Source organism: Arvicola amphibius, chromosome 2 (assembly GCF_903992535.2).
Source record: "Arvicola amphibius chromosome 2, mArvAmp1.2, whole genome shotgun sequence".
Taxonomy (NCBI): Eukaryota; Metazoa; Chordata; class Mammalia; order Rodentia; family Cricetidae; genus Arvicola; species Arvicola amphibius.
Genome location: NC_052048.2, coordinates 24,678,143 through 24,699,222, shown reverse-complemented (window position 1 = coordinate 24,699,222; position 21,080 = coordinate 24,678,143). Strand labels below are relative to the sequence as shown.

The 21,080-nt window shown below is 50.4% G+C and overlaps 2 protein-coding genes across 4 annotated transcripts; both read right to left on the bottom strand.

Moving 5' to 3' along the window:
• Positions 1–1,747: 1,747 nt before the first annotated feature.
• Positions 1,748–9,013, bottom strand: Eno2 (enolase 2). 2 transcript variants are annotated; one of them, XM_038319927.1, is made up of 11 exons: positions 8,929–9,013; positions 8,378–8,473; positions 8,216–8,274; positions 7,841–7,910; positions 7,328–7,461; positions 6,894–7,116; positions 4,565–4,762; positions 3,672–3,873; positions 3,261–3,369; positions 2,148–2,206; positions 1,748–1,861 (listed from the first exon to the last, which is right to left on the bottom strand). In XM_038319927.1, the coding sequence occupies exons 1-11, from the start codon at positions 9,011–9,013 to the stop codon at positions 1,792–1,794; spliced, it is 1,305 nt and encodes a 434-aa protein (XP_038175855.1). In that variant the 3' UTR covers positions 1,748–1,791. The 2 variants fall into 2 exon arrangements, with proteins under 2 accessions (XP_038175855.1, XP_038175856.1); XM_038319928.1 differs by lacking the exons at positions 7,841–7,910; positions 8,216–8,274.
• Positions 9,014–10,740: 1,727 nt separating this feature from the next.
• Positions 10,741–19,831, bottom strand: Lrrc23 (leucine rich repeat containing 23). Of its 2 annotated transcripts, none has more exons than XM_038320741.1 (8): positions 19,793–19,831; positions 18,858–19,024; positions 18,653–18,762; positions 17,980–18,233; positions 15,871–16,001; positions 12,609–12,745; positions 11,308–11,601; positions 10,741–10,878 (listed from the first exon to the last, which is right to left on the bottom strand). In XM_038320741.1, exons 2-7 carry the CDS (start codon positions 18,981–18,983, stop codon positions 11,328–11,330), a joined length of 1,032 nt encoding a protein of 343 aa, XP_038176669.1. In that variant the 5' UTR covers positions 18,984–19,024; positions 19,793–19,831; the 3' UTR covers positions 10,741–10,878; positions 11,308–11,327. The 2 variants fall into 2 exon arrangements, with proteins under 2 accessions (XP_038176669.1, XP_038176670.1); XM_038320742.1 differs by lacking the exon at positions 19,793–19,831 and adding an exon at positions 19,475–19,586.
• Positions 19,832–21,080: the final 1,249 nt, after the last annotated feature.

Sequence of the window (21,080 nt, the reverse complement as noted above, 5' to 3'; positions counted from 1 at the left end):
AAGCATAGTCATCTTTAAGAGGGTTTGACCCCCAGGGTGGTCCCAAGGCTGAGTGGTCAACACCACAGTCCCACTGGAGCTGAAAGGTCAGAGGGCCTCTAGCCACACACTAATGTCCTCCTCATAGGGGAGGCTGTTGAGCCCTTCAGGTGTTGTGTCCAGTTTACTAAAGAACTCAGATTTCTCAGGCCCACCTTTATACCCAATACCATTCTTCCCTCCCCTTCTTCTTCTGTTCCGCAGTCCAAGGAAATTGGTTGCCTTGAAGTCTTGTCTTCAAAGCCATCCAAAATTCTGTTGAGGAGGCCCGACAGGAATGCTTTAGTTGCTAGTCTATCACTCATCCCAACTCTGGTCTAAGACTTTGGGAACCAGAAATACCTTACTCCTCACCCCAGATACACACTAACCCTTGAGGGACTCCTGGACCGAAGGTGAAGAATCCTTAGTTCATGAGAGAAAGGAAAAAGGGAGGAGGAAGAGGAGGAGGAGGAGGAGGAGGAGGAGGAGGAAGAAGAAGAAGAAGAAGAAGAAGAAGAAGAAGAAGAAGAAGAAGAAGAAGAAGAAGAAGAAGAAGAAGAAGAGGTAAAATCAAAGTTTGAGGCTAGCCTGACCTACAAAGCAAGTTCCAGGACAGCCACTGCTCCACAAAACCCTGTCTCAAAACAAACAAACAAACAAACAAGGCAAAATCAACATGGATTCCCACCTAGTCAGAGATGCCACAGACTTGGTCATATGTGCAGTGGCTTTCTTCTTTTTGTGCCCTCCCAGCTCTGCTGTCCCATTTCACCAGTATCCAGTCCTTCTGTCTTCCCTCCTCTCGTATGGAACAGAGAGTAAAACTCCTTGGACACGGGGTGGTGCACTGTGATTCAGACTTTAATGGTGGTGCTCATTTCAAAGCCACAAAGACGGTGGCAACTGTGGGACATGGCGTGGGGGAGTGAGGCAGTGCTCTGGTGCAGCTGGAGAAAGACTAGGGAACCAAAGGCTGGGGAGAGAGCCGTAGCGGGGGGGGGGAAGCCCCCAGGGCACGGGGGGGGGAAGCCCCCAGGGCACACAGTGGCATTCTGTGCAGTACCAGGCTTCAGTACAGCAAATGAAACAATTGCCAAGGCCCTTTTCTGTTACCTTCCCATGCTAACAAGACCTCCCATCCTGGGTCATCTTGGGATGCAGCCACATGAAAATACAGATGCCGAATCCTGTCAAGTCACGTCAATTTCAGACTATAGTTATGGGGAGCTGACTGACTGACAAGCTGAACAATAAATAAATAAACAAATAAATAAATAAATGCGAACGCACACACACGCACACACAAAAGCCTTGCAAAGCATGACCACACATCCAGCACTCCCCAAACACCGAGTCCATACATAGTTCATGGCTGATACACAACATGAAAATGGCAGCGAGGCACACATGCCAAACGGTCCCATCCTAAACACCTCAGCACACCAATCCTGAAGCTCCTGTCAGACGCTGATGGCTCTTCTGTGGACCCCGTTCTAATCTTCATTCTCATTTCCAGTTTTTTTTTTTTTTAAGAGAAGAGAGAATAGACAGGCAAGTGGGAAGGATGGAATCCCAAAAACTGGGGCCCAGAGAAGAGGAAGAACAGCAGCAGCAGGGGACGGGGGAAGCCAAGAACAGCCAGAGCAGGCGAGTTGAGGTGTTCTGGGTGACTCTGGGCGCAAGGTATCAGGGTGAACCATGGCAGGTCAGGACAGCAGGGAGGCTCCAGGAGGATGAGATGGAAGTTCCAGTCTTCAGGCAAGCGAGGGTTCACAGCACACTGGGATTGCGGAAATTGTGTCCCGCAAAGCGAGCTTCGTCCCCCAGCTCCTCCTCAATTCTGAGAGATGATCCAGAAAGTGGCAGTCAGGGACACAGGAGGGATCTGCTTCCTCTTTGGGTCCCTCCAGGCTCCTTCTCTGAGGACTGCCCCAGGGTGAGCATTCCCTGGCTAATAGTGTAGCCTTAGTGATCTGTCAATCAGACCCTTCCTGGCCCCACTAAGTGAAAGTATTTTCCTGGCATCAGCTACTCTCCAGGTCCTGGATGCTAGAGATGGGATGACGGCCTAATGGAGCGTTTAGTCCTAGATCTGGGGATTCTTGTTTTTCAGGGACCCTTCTCACCTCATGAGCTGGTTGTACTTCGCCAGACGTTCAGATCTGCATGGGGCACCGGTCTTGATCTGAAACATCCAGAGGATATACAGCTTAAAGATTTCCTTCCCCTGGTCAGATAACCCTACTCCCCCTCCTGCCATTTTTTACTTAGAGACAGTTTCATAGAGTGCCAGGCTTGCCTTATATTTCTGTTTCTCCTGCCTCTACTTCTCAAGCATTGGGACTATAGGCATGTGCCACCAAGTCCGGGTCATTTGTTTGTTGATGATTTATTTATTTACTTTGTTTTTTTAAGTCAGGGTTTCTCGGTGTAGCCCTGACTATCCTGGAACTCACTCTGTAAACCAGGCTAGCCTCAAACTCACAGAGCTCTGCCTGCCTCTGCCTCCTGAGGGCTGGGATTAGAGGGGTGCACCACCACTGCCCGGCTTGTTTATTTGTTTAGAGACAGGGTTTAACTATGTAGCCTTGGCTGTCCTGCAACTCGCTATGTAGACCAGGCTGGTCTTGAACTTATGGAGATCCTCCTGCCTCTGCCTCCTGAGTGCTGGAACCCAGACCTTGCACATGCAAGGCAAGTACTCTGCAACTGAGCTAAACCTCTAGACCTGAAACGTCTACTCTGCGGTTGTATTAATTAATTGTAAAAATCAATACTTTATTGATTTTGTGTTTGCGTACATGTCTGTGAGTCCGCTCGTGCCACGGTGTGCACATGGAGGTCAGAGGACAGCTGGTGGGAGTTGGTGTTCTCCTCCAACACGTGGGTCCCAGGAACCACACTCCAGGTGTCTGTCAGGCTTGGCACCAGGCACCTTCACCAGCTGAGCCATCTCACCAGCTCAAAACCACCTCCTTTTTCTCTTGTTTGTTAAGACAAGGTCTCTCTGTATAGCCCTGGCTGTCCTGGAACTCATTATATAGACCAGGCCTGCCTCGAACTCACAGAGATCCACCTGCCTCCCGAGTACTGGGACAAAATGTGTGTGATGCCAATGCCTGGCAACACCTCTACCTTCAAACTCCTCTGACTGTCTGTCTTCCGGCAGGACCACCTGGGCCTAGCACCCACCAACCCTACGAAGATCTCTCCTAATACCGCAGACTGGCTCCACTCACCTGGCCTGTGCACAGTCCCACTACCAGGTCAGCAATGAACGTGTCCTCTGTTTCTCCGGAGCGATGACTCACCATAACCCCCCAGCCGTTCTCCTGGGCCAGCTTGCACCTGCAGTACACACTAGCTCTGACCTGCTGCCCTGAGGCGCAGGCATTCCCTCCCAGCCCCAGGCTTGCTCCGAGGAGTCAAGAAACGGCTGGAGGAAAATGACTAAGCGGAAAGGCCGCAGGGCGGGGGGGGGGGGGGGGGGGGGGGGGGGGATCGCGAAGTGCAGAGAGAAGGGGAGTGTGAGAATTGCAAAGAGTATCCAACTTTCATCAACACTCCAGGGCAGAACCAGGCTAGGAGGCCTTGGAAGAGGGATCCAGAAGGAACAAGGGCCAGGCCGGAGAAGGCTGCAAACCACTCACGCTTGGATGGCTTCCGTGACCGAGCCGATCTGATTGACCTTGAGCAGCAAGCAGTTGCAGGCCTTTTCCTCCACAGCACGCTCGATGCGCTTTGGGTTGGTCACTGTCAGGTCATCACCCACTATCTGGATGCCAACATTGGCTGTGAACTTGGACCAAGCTGCCCAATCATCCTGGTCAAATGGGTCTTCGATGGAGACCACTGTCGAGGGAGCAGAGAGGGACCGTTGATGCTTCTTGAGCTCTGGAGGGACACCCTCCTTTGACTTGCCCCCTGACAAAGCCTCCTCATCCTTCTCTCCCTCCCCATCTTCCCAAGCCTGCTTGGACTCCTGTTATTTCATAGCCTTGTCGGGGTCCAGGGAGCTGTTCTTCTCATACCCTCTCTGAGTTCTATTCTTATTGCCAGGGAGTCCGCCCTCATGCCTACTCTAACTCTCCTTCTGAATTGGTATTTATTTTACCTTGCCCTCCCTCAGGAAGATGGAGGCCAGCAGCCTCCATGGAGTGGGGCAGAAGCCCTTGGTAGATCTGGGGACTCTGTAACTCAGTAAGCCTTTCCAGGCGGCAACACCAACTTCAGTATCTACCTTCATCAAAGACGCTAAAGCCTGCCACTTTCCTCTTACATCCATCTATGTCTCCCCATCCCTGCTCCATCCAGAGCCCCCACTAGGACCTAGTAGCTCTGAGAGCCCAGGTTCTGAACCAGATGGAGGAGATCCATTACAGCTACATGACACTCAAACCTCCTTCCCTTCTCCCTGCTTCTCGGGTTCCTTAAGACATTACCTGGTACCAGAATGTACCTGGTAAGGTTCAAAGTTGCCCTACAGGGTCCCTACCTCTTTCTGTTCTCCCCCCTTCGTATCCCCCACATCCCTTGCTCTCACCAGGATAGTTCCGAACAAAGTCCTGGTAGAGTGCCCCCAGCTGGTCCCCACTGATGTATCGGGAAGGATCAGCAGGAGACTTGAAATCCAAGTCGTATTTGCCATCACGGTAAAACTCAGAGGCAGCAACGTCCATGCCAATCACGATCTTTTCTGTGTAGCCAGCCTTGTCAATGGCTTCCTTCACCAGCTCCAAGGCTAGAGACAAGCACAGTGAAGTTATGGGTAGGAGAAATGGGTGGGAAGGAAAGAGGGAGGAGAAAGAAATGAAGAGTGGAAAGGGAGGTGTGGCTAGGGTCTGGAGAGAGAGGCTAGCCAGGGAAACAGAGTGGAAATCTGTTACTAGTAGTTCTGGTCCCCCTCCCCACACTCCTCCCCCTCCCCATACCTGGTGCTGCATCTTGAACCCAAGGCCTCATTCATTTGAGGCAAAATGTCTGCCCCTGAGCCACATTCCTACCCCCTTTCTTTTTCATTTTGAGAAAGGGTCACACTAAGTTGCCCAGGCTGGCCTTGAACCCAGTCTGTAGCTTGGGCATACCTTAAACTTCCAATTCTCCTTCCTCAGCTTCTAAGTAGTTGGGATGATAGGTCTGCACTACCATCCTGGCTATAAAAGGCCTGGCTAGCAGTTTGTGTGTGTGTGTGTGCACATGTGTGTATGCACATGCATGTATTTTGTTTGCATGTATGTATCTGCTCCATGCCCATGCTGGTGCCCACAGATGCCAGATGAAAGTATTAGATCCCTTGGAATCACACAGGTAATTGGAATTACCTGAGCTCTCTACAAGAGCAGCAAGTATCCTTAGCCACTGAGCCATCTCTGCAGCTCCTAAGAGTGGCTTTCTTTGGTACCACATCATAGCATCTTACATATATTATTTATCTCATTTAGTCCTCAATGATATTTGTAGAACTTGGATTATTACTTTCTTGTTTTGTTTTGAGACTGGGTCTCACCATGTAACACTAGCTAGCCTGGAAATCTCTGGGCAAACCAGGCTGACCTTAAACTCAGAGATGTACCTGCCTCTACCTGAAATTAAGGGTATACACCTCCATGCCCTGCCCAAATGCTTGGTTTTTTTATTTTTGTTTTCCATTTTTTGAGACAAGGTTTCTCTATATAGCCCTGACTGATCTGGAACTTGCTCTATAGACCAGATTGGTCAAGAACTCACAGAGATCTGCCTGCTTCTGCCTCCCAAGTGCTGGGATTAAAGGCTTATACCAACCTCACACCCTCTCCACCTCACCCCCGGCAAATGATTGGATTTTTTTGTTTTGGTTTGGTTTTGGGTTTTTGTTGTTGTTGGTGTTGTTTGTGAAACAGTCCTGGCTGTCCTGGAACTCACAGAGATTCTCCTGCCTCTGCCTCCCTGAGTGCTGGGGTGCCACTATCACCTGATAAATGCTTGGTTCTTTTTTTTTTTGAGGGGGGGTTGTTTGTTCATTTGTTTTTTGGTTTTTCGAGACAGGGTTTCTCTATAGCTTTGGAGCCTGTCCTAGAGCTAGCTCTTGTAGACCAGGCTGGCCTCAAACTCACAGAGATCCACCTGCCTCTGCCTCCCGAGTGCTGGGATTAAAGGTGTGCACCACCACCACCCGGCCAAATGCTTGGTTCTTAAAAGACCACTTCTGTTTATTATTATTATTATTATTATTATTATTATTATTATTAATCTTTTCTTTCTTTTTGGACATGGTTTTATGTAGCCCAGGCTAGCTTCAAACTCATAGCAACCTTTAGGCCTCAGCCTCCCAAGTGTTGGGGATTTCAGCCAATAACTCTTCAATGTTCAAATAGAGGCAAAGAATCTGATTCCAGAGCAGAGTCTGTGCACGTTGTGTACCCATCTGCATGCATTTGCATGTGTATACATTTGTGGGTGGTGTGGTGGCCTCAGCCTTAGCGGGCGCTCTACCCCTGAAGCCATACCCCTCACCCGGTGCCTTCACTTGTAACCATGACCTTAACAGTCCCCTTCTGCAGCACAGAACATGGATCCTGGGAAGGGGATGGGACTGATGTGGAATTACCTCCCTACAGCACGATATATGTCCTCTAAGTCTGTTGCATTATAGGATGAAATGAATCTTAGCCAGACCACGTCCCAATAGTCTCCCAGTTTAGACTGGGCAGGTAAAAGACTGATATCCAAGGTCTATGTGTGACATCAGAAGGCCCCCTGGAGCCCACCCTAAGGGCTGGTACCTCTTGAGATTTTCAGAAGTTCAAGGACCTGTCACCAGTCCCCTCAGGACCTACGTGTGCCACCTTTTCCAGCGTGAGACTCAGAGCTGGAGTAAGGGCTCCAGGCCTCACCTTCGCTGTTCTCCAGGATATTGGGGGCAAAGCCACCTTCGTCCCCCACATTAGTGGCGTCCTTGCCGTACTTGTCCTTGATGACCCCCTTGAGTGTGTGGTACACCTCTGCCCCAAGACGCATGGCATCCCGGAAGCTCTCAGCACCCACTGGGAGGATCATGAACTCCTGCATGGCCAACTTGTTCCCAGCATGAGAGCCGCCGTTGATCACATTAAAGGCCTGGGGAGCCACAGATGGCCAAGGAGTCAAAGAGTCACAGAGGAGTCAGAAAGCCTTCCCTCCTGCCCCTGGGATGGGATCTCCAGGTCCCCCACATGCCAGGCTCAGGTTTCACATCCCCACCCTTTCTCTCTAGCTGCCCCTTCCCCTTCTTCCCCTCATCCCTCACCAGCATGCAGTCCCCTCCTCCTCTGGAAGAGACTAGGCTCACCGGCACAGGCAGGATGAGGTCTGAGTTCCCAGCCAGTTGAGCAATGTGGCGATAGAGGGGTAAGTCCCTCTCGGCTGCCCCAGCCTTACACACGGCCAGAGACACACCCAGGATGGCATTGGCCCCGAACTTGGCTGGGAGAGTAGAGAGGAAGGCACTGAGCAAAAATGTCCCTTCCTCTTATAGCCCTGCCCCTCTTATACTCCCAAGGAAAGCTAGTTAATGAGATCCCCCCCCCCCAACCTCCAGCAGCAACTTATTCATTTTCTACGACAAATAGTGGAGTTGGAGGAGGAGGTGACAAGAAAGGGAAGGCCTCACCTCTTCCTAAACATCCCCTGGACGACCTCATGCCAACTCTTAGCTTTCTGTCTTTCTGTCAAATGACATTCCCTCCCTCTGCAGTGGCTTTGGGCAAGGGAGGAGGAGGTCCTCTGATACCCACTGTGCCCTCAGCACAGCCCCTTCTGTTCTCTGTGCTATCCCCGTTCCTCCCAGCCCAGCCCTGCTTACATTTGTTCTCAGTCCCATCCAACTCCAGCATCAGGTTGTCCAGTTTCTCTTGCTCCACCACGGAGAGACCCTGTGGGCAGAGCCCCCATTACCCAGAGCCAAGATGGAAGCTGGGCCCTAAGACACACAGTCTTCTGAGTGAGCAGGGTCCCACCAGATCCCTATGACAGCAGCCTGCTCTGCCAGCTTTAGGGACCTTGAGTTCCTGCTGGGGCAGTAAGCAGTATTTTCCTACCTCTCCCTCTGTAACCACAATACCTAAAGCATGGGCTTTTTTTTTTTTTTTTTTTTTGCCTCCCCTTGTCCCTCCCTGGGTCCAAGATTTCTTCTAGGATTCGGGTCTAGCCGCCACCCCCAGGAAAGAGCGGGGCTCACTGAGCTGATGAGGGCTGGTGCAATGGTCGTGTTGATGTGATCCACTGCCTTCAGTACACCTAGAAAGAGGAAGAAGAGCTGGTTAGTCCAGGAGGGGTGGAGAGGAAAGGAGGGGGAAGTCATCTAGGGGACTGGCGCACACTAGGAGAGGGCCACCATCACCTTTGCCTAAGTAACGCTGTTTGTCCCCATCCCTTAGCTCCAGGGCCTCATAGATGCCAGTGGAGGCTCCGCTGGGGACTGCAGCCCGGAAAAGACCTGGAAGAAGACATACGATGAGCAGGGAGGGAGGACACTCTGGGCCAAGAGCTCTTTGGACCTTCCAGCCTAAACTCCTACCTGCTACATCCAAACTTCCCCGCAGACTGCTCCTCACACACACCGAGCCAGCTGCACAAGCAGGGCCTTCTCACCCGCCCATCTAAGGCCTCACAGGCACATGTGGGAGGCCGCAGAAACAGCGTTGTGCTAGGCAGAGCATGCGTGCTCCTGCGCTGGCGCAGGCACACAGACACAGAGGCAGGGCTGTTTCCACTCTGAACTAGAACACAGACCCATCTAGCCCTGCTCTACAAGTGGAGGAAGATCAGACTCCACAATTCAGCCTTGGTAACCTGGCCTTGCACCCCCTGGTCCCTGGGCATGAAGGAAAACCTCTGAAATCTGCCAGACCCAGCACGGGGGCTGTGGAAAGCCCATGCCCCGCCCATCACCTTTGGCAGTATAGAGATCCACCTCCACGGTGGGATTCCCACGGGAGTCCAAGATCTCTCGGGCCCAGATCTTCTCTATAGACATGATGATGGTTGGGATCTCCTTGGGTGGAAGAGATGGAAGAAAGATAAGAGGCTTAGAAGGGTGGAGCCTGAGACTAGTGGGAGGGGCCAGAGGCTGGGAGGGCTGGGAAATTGGTTACTGCAGTGGCTGGGGGTGGGGAGGAGCAAACTGCAGTGGGCCTCTGTAGAAGGAAGGGGTTCTTCCTCCCCCCGTGGAGATAGGGAAAGGTCAATGCAGTGAGGAAGGGGAGCTCGCTGCAGCAGGGTCGGGGTACATCTCATGACCAGCTGGGAGAACCCCGCAGTGAAGAGGGGAGGGGCACGGCAGCGATTCCTTCGCCCCTCAGCAGCTTCACCGACCAGTAGGGTTCCCCTAGACTTCCCCAGGCGGATGGCTGCCAGGCTGGTATTTTTTCCTTGGATCTTGGAACGGGAAGAAGAGGGGTTGTCTGGGCAAGCGGAGCCCCAACTTGACAGCCCCCATACACAGGGTCTATAAAATACTCTCCGGGGTCGTCACCTCTCTCCCAAATATGAGTTCCTCCTCTTTTCAAGAGGAGTCTGGCTGGGGACAGCATCCTGGGGTCAGGCCTCCAGACCCTAGGGGCTGCAGTGGGGAATGGTGAGGTAGTCCAGGCTGAACCCATCGTCTTCCCTACCCCCAGACAGAATCCCCACTCCTCTCATCCCTCCCCCATGCATCGGAGAAAAGGAAATGTCAAAGGAGAGAGGCGAAGAGAAGGAGGGATAGAAAAACGAGTCTAGAGCAAGTCTGAGGCAGCCAAGGAAGGGTGAGAGAAGGTATCTTCCCAAATGCAAAGCAAAAAGGACGTGCCAGGCAAACACGCGCCACGGGCTGAGACATTGAACTTAAGAAACAAATCGGCAGGACCCTAGGCGAAGACCGGCGTGGGGAGAGGGGCAGGCGAGGGTAGAACCGTGCAGTTAGAGAAGCGGGTGCAGAGAGCTGGTACCTAAACCGGGAGGAGGTAAGAGCCAGAAAGCCGGGAGCTGTCCGGAAAGGCCCGGGATGGAGGATGCTGGGGAAAGCAGGTGACAAGCAGGTCTGCAGCGTCACCCACCCGGCGTGCCAAGCCCAGAACAGAGGGGAGTGAACGCGGCAAGGAGCGAGTAAGGGGGATGCGGCCCGATGCGGGCCTCACCTCGAGGACTGCGGACTCAGCCGGTGGCGGTGGCGGTGGTGACGGTGGCGAAGCAGAGAGAGCAGGAGTGGCGGCGGCGGCGGCGGCTCCCAGCGCGGGCGGGGGGCGGGCAGGGGGCGGCGCCTACAGAACCGGGCTGGCGCTTGTGACCCGGAGCCCCCGATGAGTCAAGAGCTGCAGGCGGAGACGCACGTACGAGCGCGGGTGGTGGTAGGGAACGGGTGGGGGAGGGGAGGGGCGATCCAGGACCAGGATGCACTTGCGCTCATAACCCATGTCCAGCCAACTCGAGGGAAGCAGGCGTCCCCTCACTCCAGCACTGCGGCAGGTACTGACCCAGCTGGTGGAGAAGCCCATCACGCGGACTCATGAACTCGGTCAGACACGAGAATATCAAAATACCGTTTTATTTGAAACCTGAACTGTCACACCACAGCCCACCTCCTCAGCTCCTTTTTCTAGACAACCCCTACTCCATCCTGGTTACCCCGGACCTGCTTGAGGGTTGTCCCCCATCTAGGCTCCAGACAGAGCTTAGGAGTTTAGGCCTATAGAGCAAGTCACACAGAGATGACCACCAAAGAGCCTGGGCCTTGGGATATGATGGATTTTTAATGCGGAGACAAAAGACAGCAAGTATCTTCCACTTCCTATCACAGGGCCATGAATGTTGTGGTCCCCTACTGGAGTCTTATCAGTTCTTGAGGCCAGCCTCATTGGTCTCCTGGAAGAAGAGGACAGAAGGGCAGCTTGTGCCCCACTAGAAATGCCCACATCCCTGGGCTTCTCAGACTCTCTGCTTCGCTGCCCTCCTTTTGCCCCCCCACCCGTGTCCTGCTATTTTTAGATTCAGATTTAGTACAGGATCTTTTCCCTGCCCCGGCTGCATCCTCCATGTACCCCACGAGCTCCTCCATGCTCCCAGACCCATCCCTTTGTAACCAGCCCTTTACAGGATGATTACCTCTGCCTGCTGCTCACTTTTCTGGTCCCCCATGTCCTTTATCAGCTCTTCCTGGGCCTCTCATCTTTTCTTCATACCTAAGATACCTCCAGCCCCTAAGTCTGCTCTCTACTAAGGGTTCTCCTGGCCTCCTCTGTGTGCACAACCTTTGACCTTCTGAGGTTGCCTTTCCAGCAGCATCTCCCTTACTATTGGTTTAGGAAGAGCCGCTAAGATGGTGGCCGGTATGGTTCCATGTCATGGTCTGCATCCAGGTCCTGTTCCTGCTCCTCCTTCAGCCTCTGACGGATCTCCTCTGCCTCAGCCCGGTCCTCATCCTCAAAGAACTCTTTGTCTAGGCGCTCTAGGTTTGCCATCTGCACCAGAGCCTCCTGGCGGTAGTCGGTCTCGTCTGCACACGGGTTGTCCAGCATCACCAAGGCTCGCAACTTGGGCAGGTCCCGCAGTTTGGCCAGCTCCCCCAGGTCAGCAATCATATTGCTCCTGTGGATGAAGTCACAAGAGCTTACCTCAAGATCATGGGCTTTGACTGCTAGCCAGGAATCGGGCTTCCTCTGTAAGAACGCCACCAGCTGGGCCCTGAAAGCAATGACTGTTGAGGACTGATCTGCCAAGTGTGCCTCTCCTTCCCCACTGCTGGGGTGAAAGGCATGGCCACCACGGCCAGTGAAGGGCTGTCCTCTACAGGTAGGTGATGCTTAGCTCAGGAGCAAAGAAACCAGAAATGGAAAGGTAGTGGGGCCTAGAAAAGAGAGACGGGCATCTAAATAGGATATAGACAGGAAAGTAGCATTGGGGTCAAATTGAATTGCTTAAAAACAGGGATTAGCAACATAGTGGTGAATTCCTATAACTTAGCTATGCAGGAGTTCAAGAGGTTGGGACCAGCCTGGTTAATGTAGCAAGACCCCCATGCTTGAAAATGAGAAAAAAGCCAGATATGGTAGTGAATGCCTTTAATCAGAACTCTCAAGAGGCAGAGGCAGGAGGATCTCTGAGTTGAAGGCCAGAGAAACCCTGTCTGGAAAAACCAAAACCATAAAAAGAAAGAAAAGAGAGAGAAGAAGAAGAAGAAAGAAAAAACGGATTCTTTTAGATGTTCAGGGCTCAAGAAGATCTTTGTGTTGCTCTTTGAACCAAATGCAGAAGAAAGAAAGGAAAGCAGAGGGACTAGGGCGATGGTTCAGTGATTAAGAACACTGACTGCTCTTCCAGACGATCTGGGTTCAATTCCCAGCACCCACATGGCAGCTCACAATTGTCTGTGACTCCGGTTCCAGGGGACTCAATACCTATGGCAAAACACCAATGCACATAAAATAAAAGTAAGTAAATTAAAAATATTAAAAATAAAAGGAAGGAAGGAAGGAAGGAAGGAAGGAAGGAAGGAAGGAAGGAAAGCAGAGGACAAGACCCAGCTGTGGGTTACTGGGAGGGCCATTGACTCAGAAGCTGCTATTGACGGGTGTTAGCGAGGCTGTACTCCGCACCTCAAGTTCAGGTACTGCAGTGACTTCATCTCACTGGAGAAGCCGTCCAGAGTTTCAATCTGGTTGTCTCGGAGATGCAAAGTGGTCAGGTTGCTGAGGTTCTCCAGGCCTTCTATCTTCTTCAGCATGTTCTGAGCCTATACTCAGCATGCAATACAGTGACTCAGAGAGGGGAGCAAAGGGAGGGAGGAGGGGGTAGAGGAGGGGCAGATAAGAGAGTGTGGTATAAAGAATAAGGAACTACAAAAGTAGGTACGTGGCCCACCCCTAAAATAAGGCAGGAAGGTTGTCATGAGTTAGAAGCCAGCCTGGACTACTTAGTGAGTCTCCAGGCATGTCTGGACTATAGTGTGAGACCATATTTCAAATACTACCCCCAGCAAAAAAAGACAAAGAAGGGGCCCGCAGGTTTGCTCCACGAGCCAAGCCTGACAACCCAAGTTCATGCTCCAGTAGCCACATGGTGGAAAGAGAACTAACTCCTGCAAGTCATCTCTGACTCCATCTGCAGGCTGGGCTGTGATTACCCCCAATGAAAAGGAATTGTAACGTAATTTTAATTTAAAAAGAAAAAGAAGTCTAAAAACCAGATTTCCCAGAACTACAAAAATAATAATGATGATGATGATGATGATGATGATGATGATGATAAAAACAATAATAAAAAATCATTACTGGAAACTAGTTTCTGGGCTAGGGAGGCAGCTTGGTAGTAGAGCACTCTTAAATCATGTGCAAGGCACTGATTTCAATTACAGATACCAAAAAAGAAAAGAAGGAGGAGGATGAAAAGGGGAAAGAGGAGGAGGAGGAGAAGAGAGAGAGAGTGAGAGATAGAGAGAGAGACAGACTGTGAGAGAGAGAGCGAGAGAGAGAGACAGAGAGAGAGAGAGAGAGAGAGAGAGAGAGAGAGGATAGACCAAAAGAAAAGCAAAAGAGAGGCGGGCGCTGGTGGCACACACCTTTAATATCCCAGCACTCGGGAGGCAGAGGCAGGCAGATGAATTTGAGGCCAGCCTGGTCTACAAGAGGGAGTTCCAGAACAGGCTCCAAAGCTAGAGAAACCCTGTCTCAAAAAACAAAGCAAAAAGAAAAGAATAGGAAAGAAAAGAAAGAAAGAAAGAAAGAAAGAAAGAAAGAAAGAAAGAAAGAAAGGCAAAAGGAAAAAGAAGCCACCACTCCAACAAGAGCTCAGCTGTAGTCTCCTGCTGTGTGCTCAGCAGTCTTCCCCATCTCCATCAACGTCATCTCTAATTATGGAAGAGATGCTTGAAGCTACCATTGGTCCAGGAGCCCCACTCACCCACGGAGCAGTGGCTGCAGTACCATTCTAGGAAGCAGCATGTCCAGCCTAAACAGACAGACACTTAGAGCCTGGTATGGTGGTGCACAGCTGTGATCCCAGCACTCACTTGAGGGACAGACAAGAGGACAAGTCTGAGCTATGTAAGGAGTTCAGACTAGCATACAGGGAGATCCTATCTCAAAAGTAAAGAAGACTTGGAGTCAGAGCAATAGCTCAGCAGTTAAGAGCACCTGCTGCTGTTTCAGAAGACCCAGGTTCAGTTCCTAGCACCCACATGGCAGCTCCAGTTTCAGGGAATCTGACCTCCTTCCTGATCTCCAGGGGCACCACACACACACATGGCACTACACATACATACATATAGACAGACAGACAGACAAAACACTCATAGGCATAAAAATAAATAATCTTTAAAAGTAAAGTAATAGAACAAAACAAGATATTGTGACATACATCTGCAAATCCCAGCACTTGAGCGACTGAGGCAAGAGGATTGCTATGAGTTCTAGGCCTGCCTGGATTACATAGGCCAGTCAGGACTACATGGTATGACCCTTAAAAACCGAACCAAGCCTGGCAGTGGTGGTGCATGCAGGAGACAGGGACAGACCAGAGAATTTGAGGTCAGGCTCCAAAGCTACAAGTTATTTTTCTGTATTGAAAAACCAAAAAACAAACAAACAAACAAAAAACAAAAAACTCAAATAAAAAACAGACAAAACACAGGCCATGGAGATGGCTCTGTCAGTAAAATTCTTGTCATGCAAGCATTAGCACCCGTGTTCGTGCTCCCAGCACTCATATAAAAAGCCAAGCTTGGGGGTGTACAGTCTTTCATGCCTACTGTTGGGGTAGAGACAGACAAATCCCTAGAGCCCACAGGCCAGGCAGACAAATTAATCAGGCGTTTCAGGTTCTGTGAGAGAAACCTGTCTCGAAATACAAGATAAAAAGTCGCTGAAGAAAATGCTTGAAGTCCACCTCGGGCTTCCACACACAGCATGCCTGCACACCTGCACGCTCATGTGTGCACACGCAGACCAGAACACACAAGTAGATTATAGCTGGGCAGTGGTGGCCCATGCCTTTAATTCAAGCACTTGGGAGGCAGAGGCAGTCACATCTCTGGCATTAATTCAAGCACTTGGGAGGCAGAGGCAGTCACATCTCTGAGTTCAAAGCCATTCTGGTCAACAGAGAGCGTTCCAAGACAGCCAAGGCTATAAAGAGAAACTCTGTTTCAAAAAATCAAAACCAAAAATATATTTGATTATAATGGTCCTTCCTGGAATCCTGGCACTTAGAAGTTGGTGGCAGGAAGATCAGGAGGAGTTCAAGGTCCTCTTCAGCTATGTAGTATGTTCAGGTCAACCAGGGCTACACAAGACCCTGTTTCAGGGTGGACACTGGTGGTGCACACATTCAGTCCTAGCACTTGGGAGGCAGAGGCAGGTGGATCTCTTGAGTTCAAGGCCAGCCTGGTCTACAGATGGAGTTCCAGAATAACCAAGACCACAGTTTAAACCCTGTCTTAACCACCCCCAGCCAAAAAGGACTCTCTCTCAATAATTAAATATTTAAGTGGCTTCCTTGGCCTGCTTTCTGTACTTGAATAACACATTTTGCAACAACCTGTACCAATACATTTTCTCTGTACTTTCCATTCATCATGTATTGTAGCTATGTTGGAAGCCTACCTCTCTTGCTCCCTCCCCCTTTTCCTCGAGACGGAGTCTTACTCTGTAGCCCAGGCTGGCCTCTAACTTTCAGTGGTCCTCCTTCCTCGTCCTCCAGAGTACTAGGAATATAAACGTAAGACTGTGTGCATTGTCTTAGCATTATATCTCCACGGCATCAGACATCATGGAAGGACCTGTCATCCTCATGGTGCGGAAGCTAGGTAGAAGCCAAGGCTGTGATCCCTTCCCTGTACCACCCTAGGGCCCAGTAAGCTACCAGGAAGAGATTCTTCAGTTTAGGAAGGTTGATTCCCAATGTGCTCTCTAGCTGGTTCCCCCGAAGTTCCAGGGTGTGCAGGCTTGTCAGTCTTTCAGGGTCCAGACCACTCACTTGATGGATGCGGTTGCCTGCAGAAAAGGACGGAGTCAAGTGCACAAAGGTCCCTTCTGGATACTCAGCCTTAGAAATTTTGGTGCCTCTGTATCCTCTCTCCCTCTCATGCAGGGTGGAAGGGAAGAAGGAGCAACCCTGGAGTAAGATCTCTGGAGCCCCGAGGCAAGTGGGCCTGGAGGGTTTATCTGTCAGTGCTTTGAGAATGAATCAGTGATCCCTAAGCAATGCACTGGTCTGACTTCCTTCCCTCCTGCACATTTTTGGGCAAGTGATGTTTCCCCTAAACAACCAGTTTAAAATTGTCATCTGTGCCGGGCCTAGTGCTTCTAGCTACCCAAGAGCCTGAATTGGCAGAATCATAAATCTAAGGCTTTCCTAGGCTACTATTGGGTGAATGAGTTTAAGCCCAACTTGGGAAACTTATGAGATCCTGTCTCAAAATTAAAAATAAGTTGGGGATTGAGAGATGGCTTAGTGACTCAGAGCACTGACTGCTCTTCCAGAGGATCTGAGTCCAGTTCCCAGCAACTGCATGGTGGCTCACAATCATCTATAATGAGATCTGGTGCCCTCTTCTGGTGTGCAGGTGTCCATGAATACAAAGCACTCATACATAAGATGCATAAATAAACCTTTTAAAATCTTATAAAAAATAAAATAAAAAAGTTATAAAAACTGGGGATATGGTCAGTGCAAGAGGCTTGCCTGGCATGCACAAGGCCCTAGATTCAATCCTTTGTAACACACACATATGCACACACACGCACGCGCACACACGAGAGAGAGAGAGACAGACAGACAGACAGACAGAGACAGAGACAGAGAAACAGAGACAGAGAGACCAAGAGAGAGAGAGAGATTGTTACCTGTGCCTTTCACAGTGATATTTCCTCAATCTATTTTTCTATGGAATTTATCTCCTTTTTGAGTTTTATGTTGTATTTTTTGAGACAAAGGGTCTCACTCTGTAGGCCAAGCTGACCTGTAACTCCCTATGAAGCCCATACTGGCCTTGAACTCTAGCAATCTTGCTTTAGTCTCCAGCGTGTAGGAATTAGAGTTGCAAGCCACCAAACCTGGCATTTATTTATTTATTTATTTATTTATTTATTTATTTATTTTCTGAGACAGGGTTTCTCTGTAGCTTTGGAGCCTGTCCTGGAGCTAGCTCTTGTAGAGCAGGCTGGCCTCAAACTCACAGAGATCTGTCTGCCTCTGCCTCCCAAGTGCTGGGATTAAAGGCGTGCGCCACCACTGCCCGGCTTTTACTTTTTTTAAAAAAAAAAGATTTATTTATTTATTATATAGACAGTGTTCTGGCATGTATGCCCACACATCAGAAGAGGGCACCAAATCTTGTTATAGATGGTTGCAACCCACCACATGGTTGCTGGGAATTGAACTCAGGACCTCTGGAAGAGCAATCAGTGCTCTTAACCTCTGAGCCATCTCTCCAGCCCCAATTTACTTCCTATGCTCATTGTTAGCTGCCCCTCACCCTAAACCAGAGTGACTCTGCATAAGAATAGAGATTTTTGGTTTTGCTCATTTCTGTATTCCAGCATGAGGAACTGTCATAATAAATATTATTAGGAGGGGTCAGAGAGATGGGTCAGTGGTTAAGAGCACTGGGCGCTCTTCCAGAGAACCTGAGTTCAGTTCCCAGCACCCACATCAGGCAGATCACAGGAAATCTGGCACTTTCTTCTGGTTTCCGCAGACACCTGCACATATGCACACACACACGTGATTAAAAATAAAATTAAAAAAGAATATTATAATGAACTATAATAAGTGGTTTTTTGACCAGGCCTCATATAAGTATAGGCAAGGCTTTAATACTGAGTTATACCCCCAGTCCTGCATGTCCTGCACACTATGAGTGAGTCCATATAGACAGCTGAGTGGCTCAGCCAAGAGTCATATACTGCCTACTTCCGTCAGCCCCGCACTAGGAAGGGAAGTTCTGTGTAGTTCTTCCTAAGGACCCACCTTTGAGATCCAGGCTTCGTAGACGGGGATGAAAGATGCCTTCTGTGTCCACGATCTGGTTGTAGGAGAAACTGGCGATCTGCAGGTAGGGTAGCTCGTTCATCCGGGCACTTCGCAGTTGATTGCCGTCCGCCTTGAGCCACAGGAGGTGGGTGAGACTGTTGAGTGGTGACAGGTCTGTTATGTGGTTCTCAGAAATGTCCACGTAACGGAGATGGATGTAGGAGCGCAACAGGTTGATGTCTGTGAGGTCCCTAGGAGATGGGGTGGGGGTGAGGGGAGATTCACCATAAAGGATAAGAACCCAGCAAGAACTGGAGAAGAGATGCTGAGCAGAGGGCAGCAGAGACAGTTTATAGAGGGATGACAGAGTAGCAGGGGGAAGAGGAGGCAGGTGGAGTCTTGTTCTTGTTTCTCAGTGCAGCCATCAAATCCAGAGCCTTGTACATGGTAGACAAGCCTTCACTGTGGAGTCTCCGTCTGGGCTTGGAGACATAGCTTAGTGGTAAAAAGGCTTGTCTAGCATGTACAAGGTACAACCTGTCATGGACACTGAAGACGTCTTTCTTCCTTCTCTTCCCATTAGGTCAGATGAGAGAGTCACCAGGTCTCGCCAAAACACTCCAGAAAGAGAGAGGGGAGGCTGGCGGTGCTCCAGCTTCTTGGTCCTCACCTGTCTTTAGCCTCTAGCTTAATATAAGCATGAGCCAGTCCACTGCCAGTCTTGCAGAGTAAAGAAAGCCCTTCCTTCATCATGGCCTCCGTGAGGGGGGTGGGCATCCACTGTAAGAGAAGGGCAGTAAAGACATCTCTTTGCAGCTCTTCTCTAGCCCTCCCCCCCAGCCCCCAGCCCCGGGACCCCTCCTTCCGGCTCTCACTTCCTCAGAGACTTCTTCCCCCTCCTTCTTGTAGTCTTCCCACTCCTCTGTGTCCTTGTCGTCCTCTTCCTTCTCCAGATCATCCTGGTCTGGCTCAATGTCATCCAGGTCATCTTCATCCGACATCTTGCTCCCCTCTGCCCTCTGGAGTCAGCTGAAACTCAGTCCTGGCACCGAGAAGAGTGGTCTTAATTCCCACCCCATCACACCCCCGGTCCCCTCACCTTCATTTACAGGTACCCTGTACAGCCTGTCACCGCTGACCTCCCACCGTGCAGCTTTCCCCATCCTAGAGAACATGTTTGGGTTCCCAGCCTCTGCTTGGAGGACCCCGGTCCCTCCGGGACACCTTCCCAAACTCCTGACCATTCTGGCCTTCACAGTGGCTCCAACTCTGCCCCAGCAACCCGGATGTCCCTGCTTCCTGGATTCCCTTTGATAGAGTTCTACAGGTCCTCCTAAAATCTGCCCCCACCAGCCCCCCCTCCCCTCTCTTACCTACCTACACCTCACCTCCGGGTTCCCTGCCACCCCCAACCCCTGCTCCCTTCATTTCTTCTAATGCCATCTCTCTGCTTAACACCATTGCCCTAAGGCACAGTCTCCAACTCTCCCACCCTGTTCGCCTTCGGAGGGGGCGCAGACCCTGGTTCTCTTCCTCTAACAGTAGTTATGGAGAGGATATTGATGCCGAGAGGCCAGGACTACTTTTTTTGTTGTTGTTGTTTTGGAAGACGCAACTGGGGGAGGGTAGTCGGAGCTGTATAGCGTTGTTATGGCAACGGGGGCGGGGTCGCTTGGCTTTGCAGCCCGCTTCCGTTAAGAACCCGGAGAAACCCAACCGTAAAGCACCAACCCAAGTGCCCCTACAGGCACCTTCAGCCGGTAGTTCAGTGGTTGCCAAGTTACGAGGCCAAATTCCCACTCCCACGAACCTGGAGGAGACAAGAAGAGTGTCACGCGGTTAATTGTCCGAGGACATTAAACAATGGTTCACTTAGAACAGCATTGCAGAGAGGTGGGAGGGAGGCGGGGTTGGTCATTATGTCCTTAAAGGGACCAGATGTCCCTTGCAAAGATACTTATTGTGCTTCAAGACTATCCCTAAGAAGCAAAGGGGGTTTGGATGAATGGACAAGGCACTAGGAGAAGCATGAAATGTCAAGGATGGGATCTGTTGTTGCTGCTCGAGTTCAGCTCATTTGCTATTTTCTGGTAAGCCTCGAAAGGTGACCTGACAGAGCAGAAGCCCTGCCTTAAGAACGCCCTGCAGGTGACAGATAGATTGTTCAGCGATTTAGCGTGGTGGCTGTTCTCCCAGGATTCCCAGCACCCACACACTCCAGCTCTAGGGAGATCTGATGCCTTCTTCCGACCTCCAAGGGTACCAGGCAAACACATAAAACAATACACATAAAATGATAAAATTAATAAATCTAAAAAAAAATGGAGTCCCGGCTTGGAGCCTTGGCAGAGGTGCAGTTTAGAAGCCATTTAGCTACAATTCTGTAGAATAAACTTAACAACTGGCAGCAGTCAGTCAAGTAACTGGTCTTTTTAAGAAGGCGGGGTTGTTTTGAAGTCACTTTTCCTCCTTAGCCTCCCTTGCGCTGGAATTACAGGTGCACTACCAGAGCTAACGCTATCTTGTGGAATCTAAAGAAAACAGAACAATTAGGTGATACAGGAAGATATGGGACTATTTATCTTGTTACACGCTTTAGATAAAATGCAAATTGGAGGCTAGAGAGACGGCTCCTGGTTAAGAGGATCAGATCCTTGCAGGGGACTCGGGTTTGATTTTCAGCACCCATAAAAGGGGGCCCATTATCCTAATCACTCCATCTCCAGGGGAGTCAATGTCTTTGGCCTCCACATCCATACCCCCCTGACCCCACATGCATATAGTTAAATCTTTTAAAGATTGCAAGGAGGTCTGATTCTGTGTGGGCTGAAAGTCAGGAAGCGTTCCTTTGGATCAGTCTAGATTGAGGAACAAAATCTGTCCATTTGTTGTGAGTGATCTGAGGCCTTAGGGACAGCGGGGACTTGAGAGTACAAACAGTAGGTTCCCAGCAGCTCGGTCACTCAGTCGCTGTGGTTTCTTCAGGTTAGGTCACACAAGCCTACATTATCTAAAAATATATATTGCTAAATTATGCATGGTGACACGCAGCTGCCAACAGTAGCTCTCTGGAAGTTGAAGCAGGAGGGGTTACAGCT

What these genes read in the sequence shown, in the direction of transcription:
- Eno2 (XM_038319927.1), bottom strand. Translation starts at nt 9,013, where the DNA reads ATGTCTATAGAGAAGATCTGGGCCCGAGAGATCTTGGACTCCCGTGGG. An exon ending in GGATCTCTATACTGCCAAAG is followed by an intron (nt 8,474 to 8,928) that starts GTGATGGGCGGG and finishes GTCTTCTTCCAG; the next exon opens with GTCTTTTCCGGGCTGCAGTC. An exon ending in CTTTGTTCGGAACTATCCTG is followed by an intron (nt 3,874 to 4,564) that starts GTGAGAGCAAGG and finishes CTCCCTCGACAG; the next exon opens with TGGTCTCCATCGAAGACCCA.
- Lrrc23 (XM_038320741.1), bottom strand. Translation starts at nt 18,983, where the DNA reads ATGTCGGATGAAGATGACCTGGATGACATTGAGCCAGACCAGGATGAT. An exon ending in GGGAAGAAGTCTCTGAGGAA is followed by an intron (nt 18,763 to 18,857) that starts GTGAGAGCCGGA and finishes CTTCTCTTACAG; the next exon opens with TGGATGCCCACCCCCCTCAC. An exon ending in AACTGAAGAATCTCTTCCTG is followed by an intron (nt 12,746 to 15,870) that starts GTAGCTTACTGG and finishes TGCTGAGTATAG; the next exon opens with GCTCAGAACATGCTGAAGAA.